Source organism: Oncorhynchus keta, chromosome 32, assembly GCF_023373465.1.
Source record: "Oncorhynchus keta strain PuntledgeMale-10-30-2019 chromosome 32, Oket_V2, whole genome shotgun sequence".
NCBI classification, from domain to species: Eukaryota; Metazoa; Chordata; class Actinopteri; order Salmoniformes; family Salmonidae; genus Oncorhynchus; species Oncorhynchus keta.
In genome coordinates this window covers 8,553,064-8,578,299 of record NC_068452.1, presented here as the reverse complement: position 1 = coordinate 8,578,299, position 25,236 = coordinate 8,553,064, and the positions used below count along the sequence as shown (strand labels likewise).

General features: G+C 44.6%; 1 protein-coding gene across 4 annotated transcripts in view; it reads right to left on the bottom strand.

Annotated features, from left to right (window-relative positions):
* Positions 1-25,236, bottom strand: part of LOC118364986 (nucleosome-remodeling factor subunit BPTF-like) — a 52,366-nt gene that overhangs the window by 24,225 nt on the left and 2,905 nt on the right. For 3 of the 4 annotated variants that reach the window (XM_035746847.2, XM_035746848.2, XM_035746849.2), the window contains exons 2-9: positions 24,033-24,855; positions 17,548-17,768; positions 10,471-10,710; positions 9,751-9,942; positions 8,574-8,923; positions 7,187-7,405; positions 6,615-6,763; positions 5,255-5,386 (exon numbers count right to left, since the gene is read on the bottom strand). In XM_035746847.2, the coding sequence (XP_035602740.2) occupies positions 5,255-5,386; positions 6,615-6,763; positions 7,187-7,405; positions 8,574-8,923; positions 9,751-9,942; positions 10,471-10,710; positions 17,548-17,768; positions 24,033-24,855 (2,326 nt within the window). The remainder of the gene's footprint in view (positions 1-5,254; positions 5,387-6,614; positions 6,764-7,186; positions 7,406-8,573; positions 8,924-9,750; positions 9,943-10,470; positions 10,711-17,547; positions 17,769-24,032; positions 24,856-25,236) is intronic. The other variant, XM_035746850.2, reaches the window with a different exon arrangement.

Sequence of the window (25,236 nt, the reverse complement as noted above, 5' to 3'; positions counted from 1 at the left end):
TTGGACTTGTAACTGAAAGATTAAGTCTGTCGTTCTGCCCCTGAACAAGGCAGTTAACCTACTGTTCCTAGGCCGCCATTGTAAATAAGAATGTGTTCTTAACCGACTTGCCTAGTTGAATAAAAGTTCAATAAAAAAGACCGGATGTTCCTTTTTTTTAAATCAGACAGCCAGCAAGCTGCTCCTTTGTGGCCGACCTGGAAAACAGCTTTGAGGTATGGAATCACAGTTGTAGCAAATGTCTGTGAGCCACCCCAGATAAAGTCGTCAACATGACAGGCAAGTACTCCAGTCACATTGTAATCTTGATCGAGCCAATAAAAAGACTGCAGGATCCACTTGTGACATTTTTCTACCTGTACTCAGCATTGCTGCCTTGACTTTGTACCAGTAGGGATGCATCTGCCAGTCCATACACAAACCTTTTCTCCCCCTCCAGTGTTCCTTCGCTGTTAGCTTCAGGCGGAGGTCGGATGTGAATGTCCCTTGACAGCTCTATTCCCTTCAAAAATGCAGATTTGATGTCTATGGAATGAAGTTTCCATTTTTTTTCTGGCAGATCACTGACAGCAACAATCTGAGTGACTCTGAGGCGCATGTCGGGGAGTCTTTTGGGAGTTGTTGAGCATCCAGCTCCTCAAAACCTCTAGCCACTAAATGTGCCTTAGGCACTATTCCAGTTAAGGATTCTTGGCCAATGTCTTTGACTTCCACAAACACTACATTTTTCCCCCAATTACAGGGCTCATCTAGTTTAGCTGCGGCAAAAGACACGTCCTTTGTTTCTCGATTTTCCATTGGTTCAATTCTGAGCTTATTAACAAGTGACAGGTCAGCTGACCCTGTTGTACCAGAAAGTGTAGCCGGTACAGAGTACTGCAAGTTGGACCAGTTCTGGTGTTTTCCTTGGGCTTTTCCTGCTCGTCCAATGACGGTTGCTGTGTGTGGAATACCACTTTCTCTGTCCATGTATTTAACAGTTTGTCCAGTTTTCAGATTGGAACAACCATGCTGTCTTAACACATGTGGCTGTTGTTGGATGGTTTCCTAATTTGAACTCTCAATAGTATTTATTTACCTGAGTCATGGTTGAAGGTCTCTGCTCCATTTCCTGTATCAGTTTCAGTGACCATTAGGAATGCACGATAATATATCGGTGAACATTAGCTAAAAATGCCAACATCGGTATCAGCTGATGTCTAGTTGAACGCTGATGTGCAAAACCGATGTCAAAGCTGACGTGCAAACCTATATATCGTAGGTACATGACGTAATGACGCCACGTAAAATGTTGCGCTAAACATGCAACACAGCATTCATAACCTAGCCCACAATGTCTGCTGTGTGGCTCGAGCAGTCAACTGAGTCGACCAAGTTAGACCCGACCGGAGTTACACAGTAATAGCGTCACTGCTATTAGCTTTAAGACATACATACTATGGAACGCCGTTTGGGTCTTTGTGTGTCAAAAAAGATACAGTAGCACTGTTAAAGCTGTACAAAAATGTCTGCAAATGTCTGCAAACACCGGCCACGAATGATGTGTTTACAATACCACGTTGGTAATAAAGCATCATTTGTACGACCGCAACTTTTGGGGTAGCTAGCTTTAGCTTGGTACCTAGCTAGCACCAATACAACCAGCCTGAAAACAATGACCAGTAGAAACTGCAGTCATGTTCATTATTCTTTGCAATGATTTTGGAATCCTTGTGAGTAAGTATTAGCTAGGTTGCCACATTGAAATTGAACTTCAGTTCATGAAAATAAATAGCTAGCCAGCTACTTAACCCTGTTGCCCAAAGCAAACGTTATAAGCAGCCAGCAAGCTTCATCTGGCTAGTGAGGATCAACCGGACTTGGTTATGAGTTGTGAAGCAATAAGGATTAGGCATAATAGTGGAATTTGCGGTTTGCCAGGTTATTGACAGTGATGCAAATAAATACTAATAGTAGAATTATGCCATACTTTTATTTTGAAGGCTAACCGCAGTCTACTATTGTGGCTAGCTTCACATAGATGGGTCCGACCACCATTACTCAAATAAAAAGTGTCTTATAAATTAGGGTTATTTTAGATGATGACACCTAGCTATACAGTTAGCAGGCTAACTATAGCTACTGAAACAGATTGTCGTTTTGCTATATTTGGGGAAGAACATTGTTTGCATTCATGAGCTAGCTAGCTTTTTAAAAAAAATGACCAGCACTGTAGGTTCGCGAGACAACTTCACCAGCATCATAGCATACATATCGATTAATCGTTGTGACATGAAATACAAGTGAAAGTGTAATCAATTTGTAATAACCATGTCAAAAATGTATGAACGTGTTAAATTATTATATGACGTGCAGTCATATTCAGGTCCTGATTGGTCAACAAGCATATTCGACGCGTAAAAAAAGTGTTATCTTTTTTGACACGCAAAGACCCAAACTGCTTTCCATAGAAATCCTGGTTGAGAATGAAACAAATGAATACATTTTTTTTTTTTTACCTTTATTTAACTAGGCAAGTCAGTTAATTAAGAAAAAATTATTATTTTCAATTACGGCCTAGGAACAGTGGGTTAACTGCCTGTTCAGGGGCAGAACGACAGATTTGTACCTTGTCAGCTCGGGGATTTGAAACCTTCCGGTTACTAGTCCAACGCTCTAACCACTAGACTACCCTGCTGCCCTTGATCAAGCCAATAAGAAGACTACAGGATCCACTTGTGACATTTTTCTACCTGTACTCAGCATTGCTGCCTTGACTTTGTACCAGTAGGGATGCAATGAAACAGCACAGCAAGTAAGTGAAAGAAATATGTTTTACTGGTAATGGGGACATTCGTAAATGTCAACCAAATAACTTTTTGGGCAGTGTGTGTGTGTAATCTTTATTTAACCAGGCAAGTCAGTTAAGAACAAATTCGTATTTACAATGACAGCCTACCCCGGGCCAACTGTGCACCATCCTATGGGACTCCCAATCACAGCTGGATGTGATACAGCCTGGACTTGAACCAGGGACTGTAGTGACGCCTCTTGCACTGTAATGCCAAGCCATGTAACTGTACTAGAATGCTTAAAAGGCCGCTAAAATGTTAAATATCGATGATCGATATCTGGGTTTTTGTCAAGGAAAATATTGGATATCGGTATCGGCCAAAAATGTCATATCGGTGCATCACTAGAGTCCATATCCTTGGATGCAACATCTGGTAGGTTTGTGTCTGTTAATGTGTCCTTGTGGTCATTTTCAGTAGGAGGCTGATTCTCAGCAACAGCCCCTCCATCTTGTTGATCATTTACTTAACGCAATCTTGAGTGATGCACCCTGACAATGGTGCCTCATAAATATCACCACACCATCTTAGCCAATGACTACTCCCGGTCCTTTCCACTCTTGACAGTCAACTCGTTTGTCGTGCACTTTGTTTCCTGTCTCGTACGTCTCATCCGTGGGTCAAAGAGGTTAATGCAGAGTCCTGTGAATTCTCTCTGAACACTCTGCTTCAGTGAAAGCTTTTCTTGCTGTATGTCGTGCTGAAAGGTGCTGTCCCACCCATGCACTCACACTGGTCCCTTCAAGTGCTGTTGGCTTGTCACCCAGTACAGAGGGAAGATCAGGGTTCTGCCCCAACACTAGTTGGTATGGGCTGTAACCATGAACATTGTGCATTGAGTTTTTAATAGTAGGGACCACCTATTTCAATGTGACTTAGTCTGACCAATTTTGCCAGTATCCTAGAATGGACGATTCTCCCATCTCCAAATTTGAAAGCTCGGTTGCTCAGTGTGTCAATCATAGTTTGTACTTATTTCATATTTAGTTCACTGACATAGCTATCAAGCCATTTTGCACCACACACTGTGCGTGTACACACAGTATCAATCATAGCAGATCCTAAGGATTCAACTATGAAGAAGACTGGTTTGAAAACAGTGTAATGTTACACAGCTCTCTCTCTGTGTTTACATTTTCCTCTGTTAGTTTAACTTGTTCATTTTATGAGGACAGTCTTTAACCAAACGGTAAGTGCATTGACAAAAAACACATTTTAATCTCCTTCCATAGCTGTCCAGTGGATTTGTACCGGGCAATGGCGCCCTCATCTGGTTGTCGTGAGAACGTAACTTTTTGGCACCTTTTCTCTGCTGCTCAGTGTAATATGCTGCGTCAATCACTCGCATTCCATCTGTTATTGGCACGACAGACGTCTTTTCACCCAAATTTATTTTTAGTGCCGACTTCATTGACGCAAAAGTCAGCACTGTACAAGCAGTCAAAAACCAACTGTTCAGACAGGCAGTATCTATCAATTAATCAATTAACGTTATGTAGTCCGTTATTGCAACCGAAATGTCTCTAGTAATACTGTCAACGTTTGAATATGTCTCGTAGGCATGGTATTTCGCATCTTTAAGAAACACAGAATCCAGCGCTCTAATCAAAAGTTCCCGTACCATCATCCTTATTCAAATCCTCAACAGATATTTCCAGTGCTGTATCTCTCGCTCATCCTTCGAGCGATAATACCACCTCAAGTGCTTGCTTTTTCTTGTCCAGATTAGTAACCCGTGTCCAGATTCCAAGTTCATATTCCCACTTTCATGCGACCTGTTATCCTCGAAGCAAGGTGGCACATTGTAGTTATTAACCATCCTCTGCTGCCAATGTTAATTCAAAATGACAACGACAAGGTTCCAGTTTGACAACGTTTACTCAACCGTTTTAGCACAATACATAGTTGCCATTGCACTCAGGCCAGGTTCATCAACAAGACTCCTGCGCAGGCGCACTAATAACAGAGTGATAGAGCCATAATAACAGAAATATAGGGATACTTAAAACATAAACTTTAACAGTGGTCATTTATTTTTATTTTTTTTACATGCAAAAGTGAAATAGGTGTATTTATGCTGTTGCACAGATTTCTTTATATACATCTATTAAAAAGAAACTACAGATAGTTTGAAAACTTGGCATTATATTTCTGCTACTTTGTTCACATCTCCTACCACTCCACCCTGGATATTCAGCAGCTGCCACTGGTCTAGGGTTTGCACTTGTTCTAAGAAGTTCGACTTTGAAGTGGCTGCAGACTTGTATGATTAAATGGTATTAAGGAATTATTTGAAGTGGTAATGCAAGGATGGCATAACACGGTAAATTAGGTTCCCTTGATGACTTGATGCCAGTTTAAAGTGAAAGACGTGGCTGTGTGTGTGTGGTGTGTGTGTGTGTGTGTGCTCTGAATCTACTCGCCTAGTGTGTCCCAGAGAGTCCTTCCAGACAGGGAGCAGGGCCACAGGTTTGATGGCACACTCCAAGATGGCCATGGCCAGGGCAAACTCCCTGGCCTTACTGCACATCTGCACCGCCTTAATCCAGTTGTTCCTGATGAAAACAAAAACAAAGCCAAAGGGAGTCAGACAATGGTGTTATTCATCATCATGTGGAAGCATGGTGACATCAAATCACAACAGTGTGACTTTATCTGTCACCTGGGACTGCTGGGGTCAGAACTGAACAAGAGCAGCGCACGCCAACTTCAATGAACATGTAAAAACAAACACGTTATCACCAAATGATGTCACACATTAGTATCTAAATAATAGCCTGTGCCCCCTCCCCCGACGAGGAAGAGCACACCATGGTTAAACGAACACTTAACCCCCTACGGTCGATGTCCACGCCCCCTGTATAAATCCAATTAGCATAATACAACAGAAAAAAATGGAAAAACTCAGTTTAAGCTAGAGATAGTTTTTCATGCATTGGATCAGTCTCAATTCACCTAATCCACCTATGTTGCACTTCCGCATATGCGGTGAAAGAGCTAGAGCGGTGTTTGTCAGACCACGAGCCTTCCCCGAAAATCGGTCTTCTCACAAAATCGTCCGTAGCATTCCAAACGGTTTGGCCTACAAAGCAATAGAAAGATGACTCTCACAAACACGATGGTGTTCTCCATGTTGCTCTTACGACCCCCACGAGCATCTTTGGACCCGTCTGAAGTCGGTACAGCCCATCTGCCAACTTCTGTCTGTAGTGTCCGAAGAGTTTGGGCAACAACACTAATGTGAGTCCTCTGTGGAAAGGTGAGACTCTCACGAACATATACATCTTGGTTGTTTTGTTCTAGAATGCCCACTTGCCGCACAAGATTCGTCTGAAGGTCCCCCCGGTGCCAGTTGAAAACATTTATTATGGAAGTTTAAATGGAGACTGTTTAATGCCAAAAATAAGGGGTTAAATACATGTCCCAAAAAATGTATGTTTCCTGATCTTTCTTCTCTCTCTCTCTCAGGTATTGGACAGACACTTAAAAACAAACTTCCCTTTCATTTCATTTTTTTGGGGGGGGGGGGCTGTTGTTCAATGTAGTGAATCTGCTATTCAAAGCGTTTGTATGGGCTAATAGCAGTAAGGCAAAAAAAATATAATCATTCCACTTTGTTGTGATACTTCAAGGGGTCTTAAATACTAAATCAAATAGCTTAGTAGAACCCACCCCTGGCTTAGACTCTTATGGGTTAAAAACATTTTGATCATATTCTTTCATAACACATAAATCAACCAACTAGGATCTCAAACACACACAGAGCCCACATTACATCCGTACCTGTGTGAGGCCCAGTTGGGGTGCATGAAGGGCGCGGGCACATTGGTCTCCAGCTGGATGATGGTGAGGCGCAGCGTGGAGACGGTCAGCACTTTGGAGCCGTGGATGGAGCCGTTCCACTTGAAGTCGCCTGCCGGCGTCATGCAAAACTGGATAATAAAATAACAGTTTTATATTTAGAGAGCTTTTCATTACATGGGGAAATCACAAAGCACTGTACATCTAAAACAAACTTAAAAATGCTTTACAAACTCATGAATACCAACCATCCTTATGTCTCTGCGTGCGGTTTGAAGAAAGTTGCTAACTAGCGCAATTGCTATCCTGTAGACTTCGTCATTGCGCTAACGCTAGTTAGCACTACCTCAAACTTCCTTTATAGTGGACGCGGAGGCATAAAAGCTATCCACAAGTTAACCGGACTCTAGGGAAGTAGATAAAGGGCTTCATTGCCAAAATCTCAAAGTATCCCCTTAAACCGTTGAACTTAAAACTTATCGCAAGTGTTTATTTGTTCAAGTTTTTGTTGACTCCTTCAGGTGTGTGCAAGCTAAAGTTATCTTAAAGTTTACCTTGTGCGAGAGGTGTCGCCGCTTGTCCAGGTCCTCCCGGTGCTGGGGCTTGTTGAGGGCCAGCGTATTTCCACTGTATTGGTTGTGGTAGACGCGGTACTTGCCCTCCTGGCCCAGCTTGAAGAAGTGGCTGAGTGTGCCCTTCATCACCACCTCCTTGCTTGTTAGGCTGCGGGTGCTGAGACGCGACACGTCGCCCGCCGGGGTCACCACCAGCACCTAGAGTGAGGAGAGGGGGGTCAAATCAAAGGTAAATCAAATACATTATATTTTTTGATAACCGACGAGCGACACTTGGATTGCAATAAATGCATGATATTTTTAGAACAAAACAAAACATCTGGGTTGGCGCCCCCCCCCCTTGGGTTGTGCCGTGGCGGAGATCTTTGTGGGCTATACTCGGCCTTGTCTCAGGATGGTAAGTTGGTGGTTGAAGATATCCCTCTAGTGGTGTGGGGGCTGTGCTTTGGCAAAGTGGGTGTAGTTATATCAGGCTTGTTTGGCACTGTCCGGGGGTATCATCGGATGGGGCCACAGTGTCTCCTGACCCCTCCTGTCTCAGCATCCGGTATTTATGCTGCAGTAGTTTATGTGTCGGGGGGCTAGGGTCAGTCTGTTATATCTGGAGTATTTCTCCTTTCTTATCCGGTGTCCTGTGTGAATATAAGTATGCTCTCTCTAATTCTCTTTCTCTCTCTCTTTCTCTTTCTTTCTTTCTTTCTTTGCTCTCTCTCTCTCTTGGAAAACCTGAGCCCTAGGACCATGCCTCAGGACTACCTGGCATGAGGACTCTTTGCTGTCCCCAGTCCACCTGGCCATGCTGCTGCTCCAGTTTCAACTGTTCTGCCTGCGGCTATGGAACCTGTTCACCGGAAGTGCTACCAGACCTGCTGTTTTCAACTCTCTAGAGACAGAAGGAGCGGTAGAGATACTCTCAATGATCAGCTACATTTACTCCTGAGGTGCTGACTTGTTGCACCCTCGACAACTACTGTGATTATTTTTATTTGACCCTGCTGGTCATTTATGAACATTTGAACATCTTGGCCATGTTCTGTTATAATCTCCACCCGGCACAACTAGAAGAGGACTGGCCACCCCTCATAGCCTGGTTCTTCTCTAGGTTTCTTCCAAAGTTCTGGCCTTTCTAGGGAGTTTTTCCTAGCCATTGTGCTTATACACCTGCATTGCTTGCTGTTTGGAGTTTTAGACTGGGTTTCTGTACAGCACTTTGATATATCAGCTGATTTAAGAAGGGCTATATAAATAAATTTGATTTTGATTTGGCCCACGATTACGAAAAAAGTTTGGTACACCGGGCAACAACCTAAGGACAGCTAGGAATCCAACAGCTAATCAGTATTTTTTGTAGATGAATAGTGATCACCTCTTTGCCCTCCTTGTAGCCCTTGTTGGCCTCGTTCACGGCTTCCTCCACCTTCTTGCTCTTCAGCTGGCTCAGCTTACTCTCCGGGTTACGCAGGCGGGTCACCATGCGGCCCCCCGGCGTGACTGCCGACCGCTTTCCACCGGCCTCGCCATTCACTCCCTGGTCGTCCTGGCTGTTGATAGAGGACTGAGAGGACCTGTCAGCCAGGTCGGGCTCTTCCGGGACCCTGGGGGCCTCCCTGGCAACGGTGCTGCTGTTACTGTTCTCCTCACCACTGGGAGGAGGGGGCTGGCTCAGGCTGGGGACCCCCTCTCCCCTGGGAGAGCTAGACTCAGAACGTGCCTTTTCTAAAACCACAAATACATAAAAAAAAAATAAAAAAAATCACAACATAAGTCACTATTTAAAATCATGCTTTAAAGGGATGTTATACTGCAAAATCAAAGTTTGACTGTTATTTTCAGACGTCGAAGTTAGTCATATGTCAAAATGAGTCCACATCCCACACAATCATGTGTGTGGATCCAGCTACATGCCTCGACCCAATTGAACGATAAGCACCAGGGAGTCCGGAAATGATACGGTGCCCATCTTTTTCCGTTCATTTTGGATTGTGGCATGTAATCAAATCTATATATCTTTGTTTGCCTGGGATGTGGACTTCTCAAGAGAAGACCCAACCGAGAGTCCCTTCAAAAGTTCAAATGACATGCAATGGTGCCCTCTAGTGTCATGAAGCAGCATGCGCGTCATTCCTGTAGTGCCCTCACACAGCCTTTTACACAGCCAATAGGGGTATGATGATTCATAGTAATAGTGATCTGGACCCATGCATTAAAGGCCTGTTTAACACGCAAGGTTCAGAATCAAATGCTTTGTCTTAAAGTCATTGTGATTCATGCCAAGCTATTTAGTCTGATTGCATATCAAAGCAATTCACTTTAAGCATTATTTTGGAATGAAATAAAAGCGTGTATTCAGCAGAGTTGCGACCAGCAACTGGTCATTGACAGCCAATGAAATGAGGGATGCAAGAGGGACAGCGACCAATGGTAGAGCGCTCCGATATGGGGGAGGCGGGATGTGTGGGGAGGAACAACCCATGCACAGGAATTGAATGGAGGGGGATCATGAATGGGGTTCAAAGTTCACAGAGACACCACCCCCTTGGTACCTTCAGCCTCCTGCACGCCCTCGATGTTGGTTTTGGCCTCGTCCCCAGGCTCTCGGGCCCCGGTAGGGAGGTCTTGCCCCCCCACGGCAGGGCTGGGGGCCTCTGTTGCGGGGAGGGTGGGTTGTGGAGCCGGGAGATCAGGCTTACTCCCCTCAGGGATGGAGCAGTCTCCAGTAGAAGGAGCCAGCTCGGCTTCAATCAGAGAAGCAGATATTCAGAGTTTGGCAAACTATGCTACATGTTGAAAACATTTTAACTGCATTCTCGCTAGAACGTAAATTATCTTGGAACTTGTGGTGCCAAGATGGCAGCCAATAAAATGACACATTTCAAACAGAGTTGGTCAAAGTGTATGTATCAGACTGTGTGGAATATGCGCAACAAGCACCTCCAGCGTGTGCATATAGAAGATGCTGTATTGTAATGAGACTAGTAGGCAGTGTGTAAAACTTGGTGCGAGGACGATTATTAAGGAGGGGTTATCAGCAGTATTGCTGAAGGCATTGTTTTAAGTTGGCAAAGTGGTCTCCGATGGGTTGACAGCGCAACACAAGGGGATTTCTAATTGGCTCAGAAAGAGGAGAGCGCAGTGGGAAACGGATCAATAATTCATTAGGCCTACATTTCTCTATATCAAAACGCAGTAATATCAAACAGCCCGTAAAGCCTGTAGGACCACGATGTAGCGGTAGCTGTAGTTCGATAGTGTGTGTCTCTTACCTGTGATGGTAGTCCCCTCTTTGGTCGCCTTGTCCTTCTCAGCTTTACCCTCCCCTGCTCCCTCCTCCTCTCCCTTCTTCTCTAGGTCGTCAGTCTTCTCCTTTGGCTCCGCCTCCTCCGTCTCCTCCTCCTTCCGGAGAGTTCCCTGCGCCTCCGCCTTCACTCTCTCCTCGGCCGCCCGGCGCTTCATCTCCTCCAGCTCCTGCTCCTGCTTGGCCCTCAGCCGGTTCAGGATCTCCTCTGGAGAGGAAGGGACACCGATGGATTGATTCATTTCATTGATTAGATCGTCAAAATACATATTATGCAGGTCTAAATGTTTAATTGTGGGAAAACTAAACATCCTTAAAAACACTCAGCCCCCCAAAAATATCAAATAACTAGCCGTGTGTAGACTAAACACGATCAAAGACAACACAGAGTTACGGTGATTAGTCGTGTAGAAACTGAAACCAGCAGGACTGTAGAAATCCAGGTGCTGCGTTACGCACCCCTGAGCTACACCTCGACTGTCTCATACGGTCTGAGCATAAACTATGGTTTTATTGACTTGCCCATAAAACAGTTCTAACTCAGAGCATTCTTCCTATTCTTGCCAGCAAGCGATGGTGTGTGTGTGTGTGTGTGTGTGTGTGTGTGTGTGTGTGTGTGTGTGTGTGTGTCAGTCAGCCTGTGCATTCGCTAAAGCTTTTTCCCGCACGAACAGAGCACGCTGAAATCGATACATCTTCTGGTTTGACCACGGCGCAATTCTGCCAGACTAATCAAACATTCACACCTGTGCTTGAAAGCCCGCCACTAACAGTACATCTCTCTGGGTTAATACTACAGGAATGGCCATGGAGTCTGTCTGGGAATGAGCGCCTTATAGCACCCACCTGTGCTTGAAAGCCCACCACTAACAGTGCATCTCTCTGGGTTATACTATAGGAATGGCCAACGAGCACCTTATAGCACCCATCTGTGCTTGAAAGCCCACCACTAACAGTGCATCTCTCTGGGTTATACTATAGGAATGGCCAACGAGCACCTTATAGCACCCATCTGTGCTAGGAAGCCCACCACTAACAGTACAGTACATCTCTCTGGGTTATACTATAGGAATGGCCAACGAGCACCTTATAGCACCCATCTGTGCTTGAAAGCCCACCACTAACAGTACATCTCTCTGGGTTATACTATAGGAATGGCCAACGAGCACCTTATAGCACCCATCTGTGCTTGAAAGCCCACCACTAACAGTGCATCTCTCTGGGTTATACTATAGGAATGGCCAACGAGCACCTTATAGCACCCACCTGTGCTTGAAAGCCCACCACTAACAGTGCATCTCTCTGGGTTATACTATAGGAATGGCCAACGAGCACCTTATAGCACCCACCTGTGCTTGAAAGCCCACCACTAACAGTGCATCTCTCTGGGTTATACTATAGGAATGGCCAACGAGCACCTTATAGCACCCACCTGTGCTTTGAATTGAACACCGCCTCAAAATGAACTTGTCACGGTTTATACAACTGCTCAATGCGGTAGAACAAAGAAACAGAGCCTGTATTCATGTGCGACTTCCCCTCTACGGCAGGACCGCATGGGGAGTAATTGAAATCGGACTCTGTGACGAAGCAGGTGATTTCATATTTCGGGGGAGTGGGATGGTGACAAAGAAAAACGTGTTGTTTCAGGCATCAACGATAGCCTACTTCCTCTGTCATTTGTCGCCGGAGCGTGTGTGTGTGTGTGTGTGTGTGTGGGCGGTGGAGAAGCCTTGACAGCAGCCTGAAGTGTCTTCCTAGGGGGCTCAATCTGGGATCTATCATCGCTTTCCTGATGCCAGTGTGTGTGTGTGTGTGTGTGTGTGCGTGGTGTTTGTCTACGTGGGTGTGAGAGAGAAAGTGGTTAAAAGGCTCTTTCAGACATCATGTGATTTCCACAGTGTGTGTGCAGGAGCAGGTCGTAAGTAGACTCACTGGTGAGATTTCAAACCATTCATTCTCAATGGAAGGCACACCAACAGAGAACTGGATCTCAGTCTGTATCCGAAGTCCATCACAAGTGTACCGTTACAATAGCCTGGTCCCACATCTGTATAACTCTATAACAAAGTTCTACAGTCATTGCCATGTCAAACGTAAAACAGATCTAGGACCAGGCTACAGATACAAGTCCCAATCTAAAAAGACTCAGCAATAGCCTAATAGCTGTTGCAACAGCTTCCTATTATTGGCCTCACCCTCGAGGCCACTTATAGGTAAAAGGATTGGATAGCCTTAACACCCTATCACATTCAACCATCCCATTTGTTCTTTAATCAGATCAGTTGTCATGAAGGAGAGGAGGTAACAGTTTGGAGCCCAGCCAAACTGGGACTGGAGAGTAAGTTATGTCATGGAATGGGTACTGGTTCCTATGGCCCTTCAACATGACTGAGTAGTATTCACTTAACTGGGGGGAGGGGAGAGAGAGAGCAAGCAAGAGAGATCGAGGGAGAAGGAGATATGAGAGAGAGAGGGGCAGAGAGGGAGAAAGAGAGCGAGCAGGATAAAGAGAGAGATAGATTAGAGGTGAGACAGACGGGGCAGAGGAGGAGCCATTGGCAGGCTCTCTGGTGTTAAGACAATGGAGCCCCTCACACGTTCAGAACCAGGGACCTTTGGCTCAGCCGGACTGTCCTGGCTAACTTGGCTACGTATAGAAGACAGGAGGACACCCAGCACAGCCATGTCCCTCCTCGTCTTCCATCTCCCTCGCTTTCTTTGTCACTTTTATCTCTCCTCTCTCTCTGTCACTCTTTCTCCATCCCTTCCCTCCCCTTTCTTGACCTTTTGCCTCCATATTCTTCCACTGTTCCTCAACCCCCCCCCAACCAATGACCATTGACTCTCTATCTGACCATCTCTCCCTCTTTCCACCTCTCTCTGCCTCAGAGGCATTCAGTCCTGCCATCTTGGACCTCGTCCCAGTGAAGCCTGCTGGAACAGTGCCACAGTCCCCAGAGCCTACAGCCAGGCCAAGTCAGCACAGGAGGCGATAGAGGCACTTAAACACAACCAGCCAGCCAACCCGCCACTGCCCCAATGATTAGGGCCTACTTACCCAAATATGAGGGGTGTGGAAATATTTAGGATTTTGCTTTGGGAAGACATGGGTAAATCCACTATGATAATCTGACAGAGGCAGGGGGAGAGGGATAGCGGTATGATAGTTGCATACATTAGTGCTGAGCAATTAGTGCTTTTTGAGGTCGTTTCGGTTCGATTATCAAAAAATAATTACGATTTCAGATTTCGGTTTCAGTGATTTTTTAAAACATTAAATGCACTGTGGGTTGAATGCTATAACAGATAATAAAACTATGAATAAAAGTCCCACGTTGGTAGTGACTGCCCATCACAAATTAACCATTCGTTGTTCACATTACTTTACTCAAATATTTCAGTTGTGTAGATCACATTTCTTTTATTTGACAAATGTATTATTTAATTCAAAGTCATCATCTCATCTCTATAAAGCTGCTACCTATACCTGACAAATGTAATATTTTAGTAATTCTTCAAAGTAAATAAGGCATACTTTTATGACTGCTGAATACCAACTATCAATCACTTAGATCATGTATTTTCAGGTAGAGATACCTCGAAGAAATTGCTCTCTATCCCCTCTTGATCGCACAGTCTTCTGTCTCTTCCGTGGCACAGGTAAAAGAAACAGACCGGACAGAAGTAGTCGTGCAATGGATTATGGTCAACGTAGTTAATTATTGGAAACTATTATTATTATTGACCTGTTGGAGGCAGTAGACATAGGCAGTAGACATACACAGGTGGGCAAATAGGCAGGTGAATCAAAACTAGGACTGAAGGCTATAACTGGTTCTCAAACCGAGCTAAGAAAAGGCATAGTAGAGTCAAACGAACAATACCTCACAAAGGCACAAACAGAAGGAACTGAACTAAATAAGGAGCTGATGAGACCAGGTGAGTAACTAACACAGGTGAAATCAATTAACAAAAATGAAAGACAGGGCTACGTTCAAGATCCCAACGAAACAGCACACAAGGTTGACTAAGAAAATAACTACAGAACCTTACATGTGCACATTGAGCTCACAGAAAAAAACTGAACGAAATAGAATTCATATAATTGAACTGACATGGTCAATTAGTTGTTTAATTGTTTAAAAAACAAATAAATTACCAACAGCACTACCATACAGTGGGGCAAAAAAGTATTTAGTCAGCCACCAATTGTGCAAGTTCTCCCACTTAAAAAGATGAGAGGCCTGTAATTTTCATCATAGGTACACTTCAACTATGACAGACAAACTGAGAAAAAAAAATCCAGAAAATCACATTGTAGGATTTGTTAATGTTTTTTTTGCAAATTATGGTGGAAAACAAGTATTTGGTCAATAACAAAAGTTTCTCAATACTTTGTTATATACCCTTTGTTGGCAATGACAGAGGTCAAATGTTTTCTGTAAGTCTTCACAAGGTTTTCACACACTGTTGCTGGTATTTTGGCCCATTCCTCCATGCAGATCTCCTCTAGAGCAGTGATGTTTTGGGGCTGTTGCTGGGCAACACGGACTTTCAACTCCCTCCAAAGATTTTCTATGGGGTTGAGATCTGGAGACTGGCTAGGCCACTCCAGGACCTTGAAATGCTTCTTACGAAGCCACTCCTTCGTTGCCCAGGCGGTGTGTTTGGGATCATTGTCATGCTGGTTTCATCTGACCATATGACATTCTTCCAATCTTCTTCTGGATCATCCAAATGCTCTCTAGCAAACTTCAGACGGGCCTGGACATGTACTGGCTTAAGCAGGGGGACACGTCTGGCACTGCAGGATTTGAGTCCCTGGCGGCGTAGTGTGTTACTGATGGTAGGCGTTGTTACTTTGGTCCCAGCTCTCTGCAGGTCATTCACTAGGTCCCCCCGTGTGGTTCTGGGATTTTTGCTCACCGTTCTTGTGATCATTTTGACCCCACGGGTCTTGCGTGGAGCCCCAGATTGAGGGAGATTATCAGTGGTCTTATTAGGAAATGGAAGACCATACAATTGCTCCCACAGTTGATTTCTTCAAACCAAGCTGCTTACCTATTGCAGATTCAGTCTTCCCAGCCTGGTGCTGTTCTACAATTTTGTTTCTGGTGTCCTTTGACAGCTCTTTGGTCTTGGCCATAGTGGAGTTTGGAGTGTGACTGTTTGAGGTTGTGGACAGGTGTCTTTTATACTGATAACAAGTTCAAACAGGTGCCATTAATACAGGTAGCGAGTGGAGGACAGAGGAGCCTCTTAAAGAAGAAGTTACAGGTCTGTGAGAGCCAGAAATCTTGCTTGTTTGTAGGTGACCAAATACTTATTTTCCACCATAATTTGCAAATAAATTCATTACATTTATTAAATGTATTAAATCTCATCTTTTTAAGTGGGAGAACTTGCACAATTGGTGGCTGACTAAATACTTTTTTGCCCCACTGTATATGGACTACTATATCTATAGCCTTACATGATGTGCATATCCCTCCTAACATATGCAAACGTACAGACACACACACACACAAAATGCTAATGTGCACAACTTGCACGAGTCATAAATGTAAACCCATACACACCCAATACCATGGATCTGAAATGTGTGTGTGCGTGTGTATGCTGCCGTGCTGATCAGTGCCCTCACATTACCAACTTAGAGACCGACAACATTGTGAAGTGCAGCCGTGGGCAGGAGGCAAATCGGCAGCCTCGTTGGAACCAACCGAACAGAGAACATGATGCAGATGATGAATATCACACACATCAAGAGACAGAGAGTACTGCATCCCAAAAGGCACCCTATGGGCCCTGGTCAAAAGTAGTGCACTACATTTGCCATTTTGGGACACACCCAGAGTAAGTGTTTGCTCATCTCTTAACACCATTCATTCACCATAGGGGAATAACTGAAAGAGGAATAGAGCAGTAGACGAGAAGTTCTTTCAAAACCTCTGAGCATTATCAAGAGGCAAAACCAATGACTGATGGAAACAGCCAAACAACCAATGACTGATGGAAACAGCCAAACAACCAATGACTGATGGAAACAGACAAACAACCAATGACTGATGGAAACAGACAAACAACCAATGACTGATGGAAACAGACAAACAACCAATGACTGATGGAAACAGACAAACAACCAATGACTGATGGAAACAGACAAACAACCAATGACTGATGGAAACAGCCAAACAACCAATGACTGATGGAAACAGCCAAACAACCAATGACTGATGGAAACAGCCAAACAACCAATGACTGATGGAAACAGCCAAACAACCAATGACTGATGGAAACAGCCAAACAACCAATGACTGATGGAAACAGACAAACTAATCATTGATTTTATTTGTCAGAGTCTAACACTCCTTACTGGAAGTACCCGCTCTTGACTAAGTGTGCATCCCAAATGGCACCATATTCTCTTTATAGTGCACTTCTTTTGACCAGAGTCCCACGGGGCCTGGTCAAAAGTAGTGCACTACATCGGGAATAGGGTGCCATTTAGCACACAGTCCAAAACAGTCTTATTTGAAGAAAAAGCCCAAACTTACTTTACAATGGAAAAACAAATACATAACAGCTTTACCCTACCAAAATGTGCTCAGAAATCCCTGGGGTCTCAATAGATTCAATGCAAAGCTTTTCACCCTTCCAATGATAGTAACACAATGATAGACTTCAAAAGGAAGGAAACAATAGGATGTGTACTATGATAGATAACTAACTTATAAATGCTCTAACAGCATACAGAGAGCTGCATTCAACAGGAATGTTGTAAGTGTGTAAGACCGGTAGTTTAATAGTAAATAACTACGCAAACAACTGCTAAAACATTCTTCTGAAATGACTGTAAATGACAATACCAGTCCTAGAATAAAATATCCCAAAACCTGGTGTGCAACACCCCCGGTGTACTGTGTTCCGTAGGTAAACGTTGCAGAAATGTCCTTAATAGAGATTTGTATTCTACATGTCAGATAGATATAGGTCATGGAGAACAAACATGCCCTATCTGAACGTGTCCAACATCTCTTACCGTTGGCGGCGGTAAGGAAGCACTTGTTGACGCCACGGGCCTTGTTGGTGAGCTCCTCGGTGATGTCCATGTGCGTGTGCACCTCGTCCCTGATCTCCTCCAGCGTGGCGTACAGGTCGGCCTCCCAGTAACCCTTGTCCAGGCAGTCGATCAGCTCAGCCAGCTGCACCTTGGTGCTGTAGTACCAGATGGTCTTGTCCTCCTGCTCACCGTCCTCCTCACTGGGGTGGAGGAAGGGAGCGAGACATGGGTGGAGGGTTGTGGAGAGAAAAAGGAAGAGGGATAAGATGGAGATGGAGGGGAAAGAGAGAACATGAGAGTAGGGAGACGGAGAGGGAGAGAATAAGAGAGAAAGAGAGGATGGAGAAAGATCGATGTCCTTGATTAATTGATCAAATGACAAGCAGTAGAATGAAGAACATTTCAGCAGACACCTATAGTAAACTGTCCATTGTAAGGACATAGTACTGACAACTATTTAATACACGTCTCGTCTATGGTGCCAGTTCTCCTTAAGAAGGGTCATTCCTCCACTTTACAAACTCATATTCATTATCTAAAGCACCAAACCGGTGTCTAGATATGTGAAAACGGCATGTTTCTGTGATTGCATAAATAAAAGGTAAAAAAAAAAAAAAAAGCTTTTCAAAAACCTGCGATGGGTTTCTAGCCAGAGGGGAAGCTATTTTCTTGCTCCACGTCACCGTGAATCTCAGTGTTTGAAAATCCCCCTTTTTTAAACGTTCCAACTTCTGGTTACGTCTTTGGGTAGAACGTAGAAATGCACCGCTTTCACATACACTGTATGTCGACACTGGTATTGTGCTGGAGGTTGATGAGTGGTGGAGGTTGAGAAGTGGTGGAGGTTGAGAAGTGGTGGAGGTTGAGAAGTGGTGGAGGTTGAGAAGTGGTGGAGGTTGAGAAGTGGTGGAGGTTGAGAAGTGGTGGAGGTTGAGAAGTGGTGGAGGTTGAGAAGTGGTGGAGGTTGAGAAGTGGTGGAGGTTGATGAGTGGTGGAGGTTGAGAAGTGGTGGAGGTTGAGAAGTGGTGGAGGTTGATGAGTGGTGGAGGTTGAGAAGTGGTGGAGGTTGATGAGTGGTTGAGGTTGAGAAGTGGTGGAGGTTGAGAAGTGGTGGAGGTTGAGAAGTGGTGGAGGTTGATGAGTGGTGGAGGTTGATGAGTGGTGGAGGTTGATGAGTGGTGGAGGTTGAGAAGTGGTGGAGGTTGATGAGTGGTGGAGGTTGAGAAGTGGTGGAGGTTGAGAAGTGGTGGAGGTTGAGAAGTGGTGGAGGTTGAGAAGTGGTGGAGGTTGAGAAGTGGTAGAGGTTGATAAGTGGTAGAGGTTGATGAGTGGTGGAGGTTGAGAAGTGGTGGAGGTTGAGAAGTGGTGGAGGTTGAGAAGTGGTGGAGGTTGAGAAGTGGTGGAAATGCGCTTTTAAGTTTCAACATCGACTTAGCTGCAATCTTGGGAAACATGATTATAGGGAAATTAGAGTTGTAACACCTTTGAGCACTAGGCATGCATAAGACTTAGGCCCACATCAAATATCAACAAAACGACACATTTGACAGTTTTGTGCACAGCACGATCTAGGCCTGGGTCTCACTGGCCTTACGCAGTATTCCAACCACCCACTCGAGACAAAATGCAACCACCCACTCGAGACACACACATTCTCTCTCTATGGGGATGGTGTAGATCTATTACGCTGCACTAGGTGAAAGACACTTTCTTGAGTGGGAGCGGCAATGAGACAGTGAAGGCTAACTCCGAATCCCTCTGTTCAGGTGTGTGTGTGTGTGTGTGTGTGTGTGTGTGTGTGAGACACTCCTCTCAGGTTAAAGGAGTCTGCTACCACACCATCTGTGACTAGTGCTTAATAGCTGGCGTATAGGCTATCGCTTACTAACATTTGTGTGTTTACATTGTCATTATCCTTCAAACAAGTGAGGGCATTGGCCAACATATAGCTTACCAGAGAAGCTAAACAGGTGATTTAAGTCGCTCTGGATGAAAGCGTCTGCTAAATGACTCAAATATTCATGTAAACGTTTCAATAAAAATCAATCATTGCCACCTGTCATGTAAACAAAGCTCCCAGCTTGAACATGATCGTGTTTGACAATTGCTCACGCTTCTGCTTCAATTTGGATTCAGGGTTATCAGTGTTTCTTAGGTGGATAACGTCAGTGCCTGATTGAAATTGACACTGTACACATGAATAAATAAGTAACAATAACCTTTTTAATAAACTCAGCAAAAAAGAAAGAAAACGGCCCTGTCTTTCAAAGATAATTTGCAAATATCCAAATAACTTCACAGATCTTCATTGTGAAGGGTTTAAACACTGTTTCTCATGCTTGTTCAATTAACCATAAACAATTTATGAACATGCACCTGTGGAACGGTCGTTAAGACACTAACAGCTTACAGACGGTAGGCAATTAAGGTCACAGTTATGAAAACTTAGGACACTAAATAGCTCTTTCTACTGACTCTGACAAACACCAAAGGAAAGATGCCCAGGGTCCCTGCTCATCTGCGTGAACGTGACTTAGGCATGCTGCAAGGAGGCAAGAGGACTGCAGATGTGGCCAGGGCAATAAATTGCAATGTCCGTACTGTGAGACGCCTAAGACAGCGCAATAGGGAGACATGACAGACAGCTGATCGTCCTCGCCGTGCAGACCACGTGTAACAAACACCTGCACAGGATCGGTACATCCAAACATCACACCTGCGGGACAGGTACAGGATGATAACAACAACTGCCCGAGTTACACCAGGAACACACAATTAGAGGTCGACCGATTAAGATTTTTCAATGCCGATAGCGATTATTGGAGGACCAAAAAAATCCGATACCGATTAATCGGACAATTTTATTTATTTGTAATAATGACAATTACAACAAGACTGAATGAACACTTATTTTAACTTAATATAATACATCAATAAAATCAATTGAGCCTCAAATAAATAATGAAACATGTTCAATTTGGTTTAAACAAAGTGTTGGAGAAGAAAGTAAAAGTGCAATATGTGCCATGTAAGAAAGCTAACGTTTAGGTTCCTTGCTCAGAACATGAGAACATATGAAAGCTGGTGGTTCCTTTTAACATGAGTCATTAATATTCCCAGGTAAGAAGTTTTAGGTTGTAGTTATTATAGAAATTATAGGACTATTTCCCTCTATACCATTTGCATTTCATTAGCCTTTGACTATTGGATGTTCTCATAGCCACTTTAGTACGGCCAGTGTAACAGTATAGCTTCCGTCCCTCTCCTTGCTCCTCCCTGGGCTCGAACCAGGAACACAACAGCCATCATCGAAGCAGCATTACCCATGCAGAGCAAGGGGAACAACCACTCCAAGTCTCAGAGCGAGTGACGTTTGAAATGCTATTAGCGCGCACCCCGCTAACTAGCTAGCCATTTCACCAGCCTCATCTCGGGAGTTGATAGGCTTGAAGTAATAAACAGCGCAATGCTTGACGCACAACAAAGAGCTGCTGGCAAAACGCACAAAAGTGCTGTTTGAATGAATACTTACGAGTCTGCTGCTGCCTACCACCACTCAGTCAGATACTTGTATGCTCAGTCAGATTATATGCAACGCAGGACACGCTAGATAAACTAGTAATATCATCAACCATGTGTAGTTAACTAGTGATTATGATTGATTGTTTTTTATAAGATAAGTTTAATGCTAGCTAGCAATTTACCTTGGCCTACTGCATTCGCGTAACAGGCAGTCTCCTTGTGGAGTGCAACGAGAGGCAGGTGGTTATAGCGTTGGACTAGTTAACTGTAGGGTTGCAAGATTGGATCCCCCGAGCTGACAAGGTGAAAATCTGTTGTTCTGCCCCTGAATGAGGCAGTTAACCCACCGTTCCTAGGCCGTCATTGAAAATAAGAATGTGTTCTTAACTGACTTCCCTAGTTAAATAAAGATTAAATAAAGATTTTTAAAATTATATATATAAAAAAACAACCAAATCGGTGTCCAGAAATACCGATTTCCAAATGTTATGAAAACTTGAAATCATCCCCAATTAATCGTCCATTCCGTTTAATCGGTCGACCTCTACGCACAATCCCTACATTAGTGCTCAGACTGTCCTCAATAGGCTGAGAGAGGCTGGACTGAGGGCTTGTAGGCCTGTTTTAAGGCAGGTCCTCACCAGACATCACCGGCAACATTGACAAAAGATGCTGCTCTTCCTCCCTGGAAAGGCCTGCCTGCTCCAAGACCTCTGTCACAGTTAACAACTCCATTGTGGCCTCCTACCAGACTGTATAAAAAAAAACTCCTTCCCACTCTCCACTGGCTCCCATCAGCAGTGTCCATCAAATGTAAATCCCTGTTGCTTGCCTGTAAGGTACCAAGGCGAATCGATCCTGGCCCAATCTGCACATTTTCGTTTTTGCCTTAGCACTACACACCTGATTGATATCCTCAAAGCTTAATGAGTTGATCCTTTTAATCAGCTGTGTAGCGCAAGGCCAAAAACAAAAATGTCCCCAGGACCAGGTAAAGGGTCAACCATAGTAGTACATCACCCCTGGAGCAGATTAGGGTTAAGTGCCTTGCTCAAGGGCACAGACAGATTTTTCACCTTGTCGGCTCGGGTATTCAAATCAGGGACACTTCAGTTACTGGCCCAACCCTCTAACCGCTAGGCTACCTAAGAAACACTGGTTTAGGTAAAAATGTCAAATATATACCCCACATTCTTCCTCCAAAGGACCTTTCAATAGAAAGACCGGGGTAGCCTTCAACACTCGTCCTTTTCATTTAAAAAGGAGCTTGGACACTATACTCAGTTTAGTATCGTGGTCTTCATTTCACAGTGTGACGACAACGGGTTTTATGTTCCTCCTAGTGTCAGGACAGCAAACAGTTCACACAACAGCATCCTTTCAAAGACTGAGAAGGCGTCGGTAGGCAGGGAAATTATAGACCAGGCCCGGTCCTGCACAACAGCCACAGGTGAGACAACAGCCCTAGCCCATCATCCCATCCCTCCACGCTATCACATAACCCCGTGTTTCCCAATCCGTTCCTCCAAGGCCCGTAGCAATTGCATATTTTGGTCCTATCACACCTGATCAAACTAATCAATTGCTTGAGAAGAGATGTCCATGGAGAGATAACATTACAGAATACTCAGATATTAATTTATTGTCTAGAAGAGACATAATTATCTGCCAGGTAGAATAGGAAATTGTAATAACCATTTATTACACTGAAGATATAAATGCAACATGCAACAATTTCTAAGATTTTACTGAGTTACAGTTCATAAGAAAATCAGTCAATTGAAAGGCCCTACAGAACTGTCAAAGGGATTCCTCTCGGGGCGGTTGAAATGCCCTAATCTATAGATGTCACATGACTGGGAATACAGACATGCATCTGTTGGTCAAAGACACCTTCAAAACAAAAGGTAGTGGCGTGGATCAGAAAGCCAGTCAGTATCTGGTGTGATCACCACTCCTCTTCAATGGCTTTGTGAAGTTAATGGATATTGGTTGGAACTGGAACAAACTGACGTATATGTCGATTCAGAGTATCCCAAACATGCTCAAATGGGTGGCATGTCTGGTGAGTATGCAGGCTGGGACATTTTCAGCTTCCAGGAATTGTGTACAGATCCTTGCGACACGGGGCTGTGCATTACCACGCTGAAACATAGACACTTTCTGCCATTTGCTCGGTACAGTTGAAACCGGGAACTAAATCTCCCACATATAAAGGGTTGGTTTTATGTTTCATGACCTGAAATAAAAGATCTCAGAAATGTTCCATACCCACAAATAGCTTATTTCTATCAAATATTGTGCACAAATTTGTTTATATCCCTATTAGTGAGCATGTCTCCTTTGCCAAGATAATCCATCCACTTGACAGGTGTAGCATATCAAGAAGCTGATTAAATGGCATGGTAATTACACAGGTGCACCTTGTGCTGGGAACAATAAAAAGGCCTCTAAAATGTGAAGTTGTGTCACACAACACAATGCAACAGAGATCTCCAGTTTTGAGGGAGTGTGCAATTGTCATGCTAACTGCAGGAATGTCCCCCAAAGCTGTTGAGAGAATTTAATGCTAATTTCTCTACCATAAGCCACCTCCAAAGTCATTTTAGAGAATTTGGCAGTACGTCCAACTGGCCTCACAACCTCAGATCATTGTAACCACACCAGCCCAGGACCTCCACATTTGGCTTCTTCACCTGCGGGATCGTCTGAGACCAGTCACCCAGACAGCTGATGAAACTGAGGAGTATTTCTGTCTGTAACAAAGCCCTTTTGTGGAGAAAAACTCATTTTGAAATCAATAGATTAGGGCCGAATAAATGTATTTAAATTTACTGATTTCCTTACATGAACTGTAACTCAGTAAAATTCATGTTGCGTTTATATTTTTGTTGAGTATAATTTTGAAGTGAGTGAACGTATGTTTGTTGTTGTCTACTTACACCACAATGCGGCGGTCCAGGAACCAGTACTTGCGGCGGTGGCGGTCATAGCCGATTGGCAGCTGGCGGATGTATGGTCGGCTCTTCTGTGCCTCCGTCACACAGTCCACCACGCCGGGCACCTTGTGTGCCACGCACACCTCGCACTGCCACTCGTCCTCGGGTACCTCCACCAGTGGCGGCTTTACGCACTCCAGATGGTAGACGGCCGAGCACGTCTCACAGCAGAGGAGGTCCCCCAGCCGGTGGCACACCCTGCAGTGGTCGTCATACGCCACCACCCCCTCCGACATCAACTCTTCTCTAGCCAGGTTGGTGGCCAGGAACTGGTCCACGAGAAATTGAAGGACCTTAATTTTGCTCTCGAGGGGCTCGTAGGGGTACTCCTCGCCCTCCAGTAAAGGGAGCACCTGGCGGTACTCTGGGTCGCTCTCGCAGTAGGCGCGCACCATCTCGGGCCAGGTCATGCCGTCGATGAAGTAGAGCGTGGAGTTGACGCTGTCCTTGAGGTCGGCAGGACCGAACGTGGTGTTGGATGTGTCCTCCTCGCGCAGGATGGCCTTGAGCAGGGCGGTGTGGGTCTCAGCCAGCAGGGTGCACTGCTCCTGGCCCTCCAGCGCTGCACAAAAGTCCTCAAAGCGGAACGGCGAGAGGCGCAGGACCGAGCCGAAGTTGCGCAGCACCTCATAGACGGCCGAGATGTTGAGGAGCTGACTGGCCGGCACCAAAAGGTCCTCTGAGGACTTGGGCAGCTCAAGGGGGGGCACCTCCTTGGCTTCGAAGATGGGCGAGCGGGGCCGGTGTGGGCGTCTGCTCTTCCGGCCTGAGACAGATGGATGGAGAGAGAGAGAGAGAGTGATATATTATGTAAATAATTCAAATCAATCAAGAGACAAAATAGGGTCAAGAAAAAAGGCCCTTTAATACTAAGTGCTGGACTCTGAGAAACACAACAAAGGCAGGTGAAAAAACAAAGAAAGCTAGATACATACTGAATGAGCCAAAGCAGGCAGCACAATTCCCATCAACCATAACTGCTGTCGATGTTTCTATCAAACAGGCAGGGCTTCTTATTCAACACATTTGAGTGTGTAATTATTTTGTTACTGTTTATGGATAACATCTCTGAATGTGTGCATTACTTTCCTTGTATCAACTTTTAAGTATAGCCTATTGGTTATAGCCAACTTGTATTTTTTTTTAC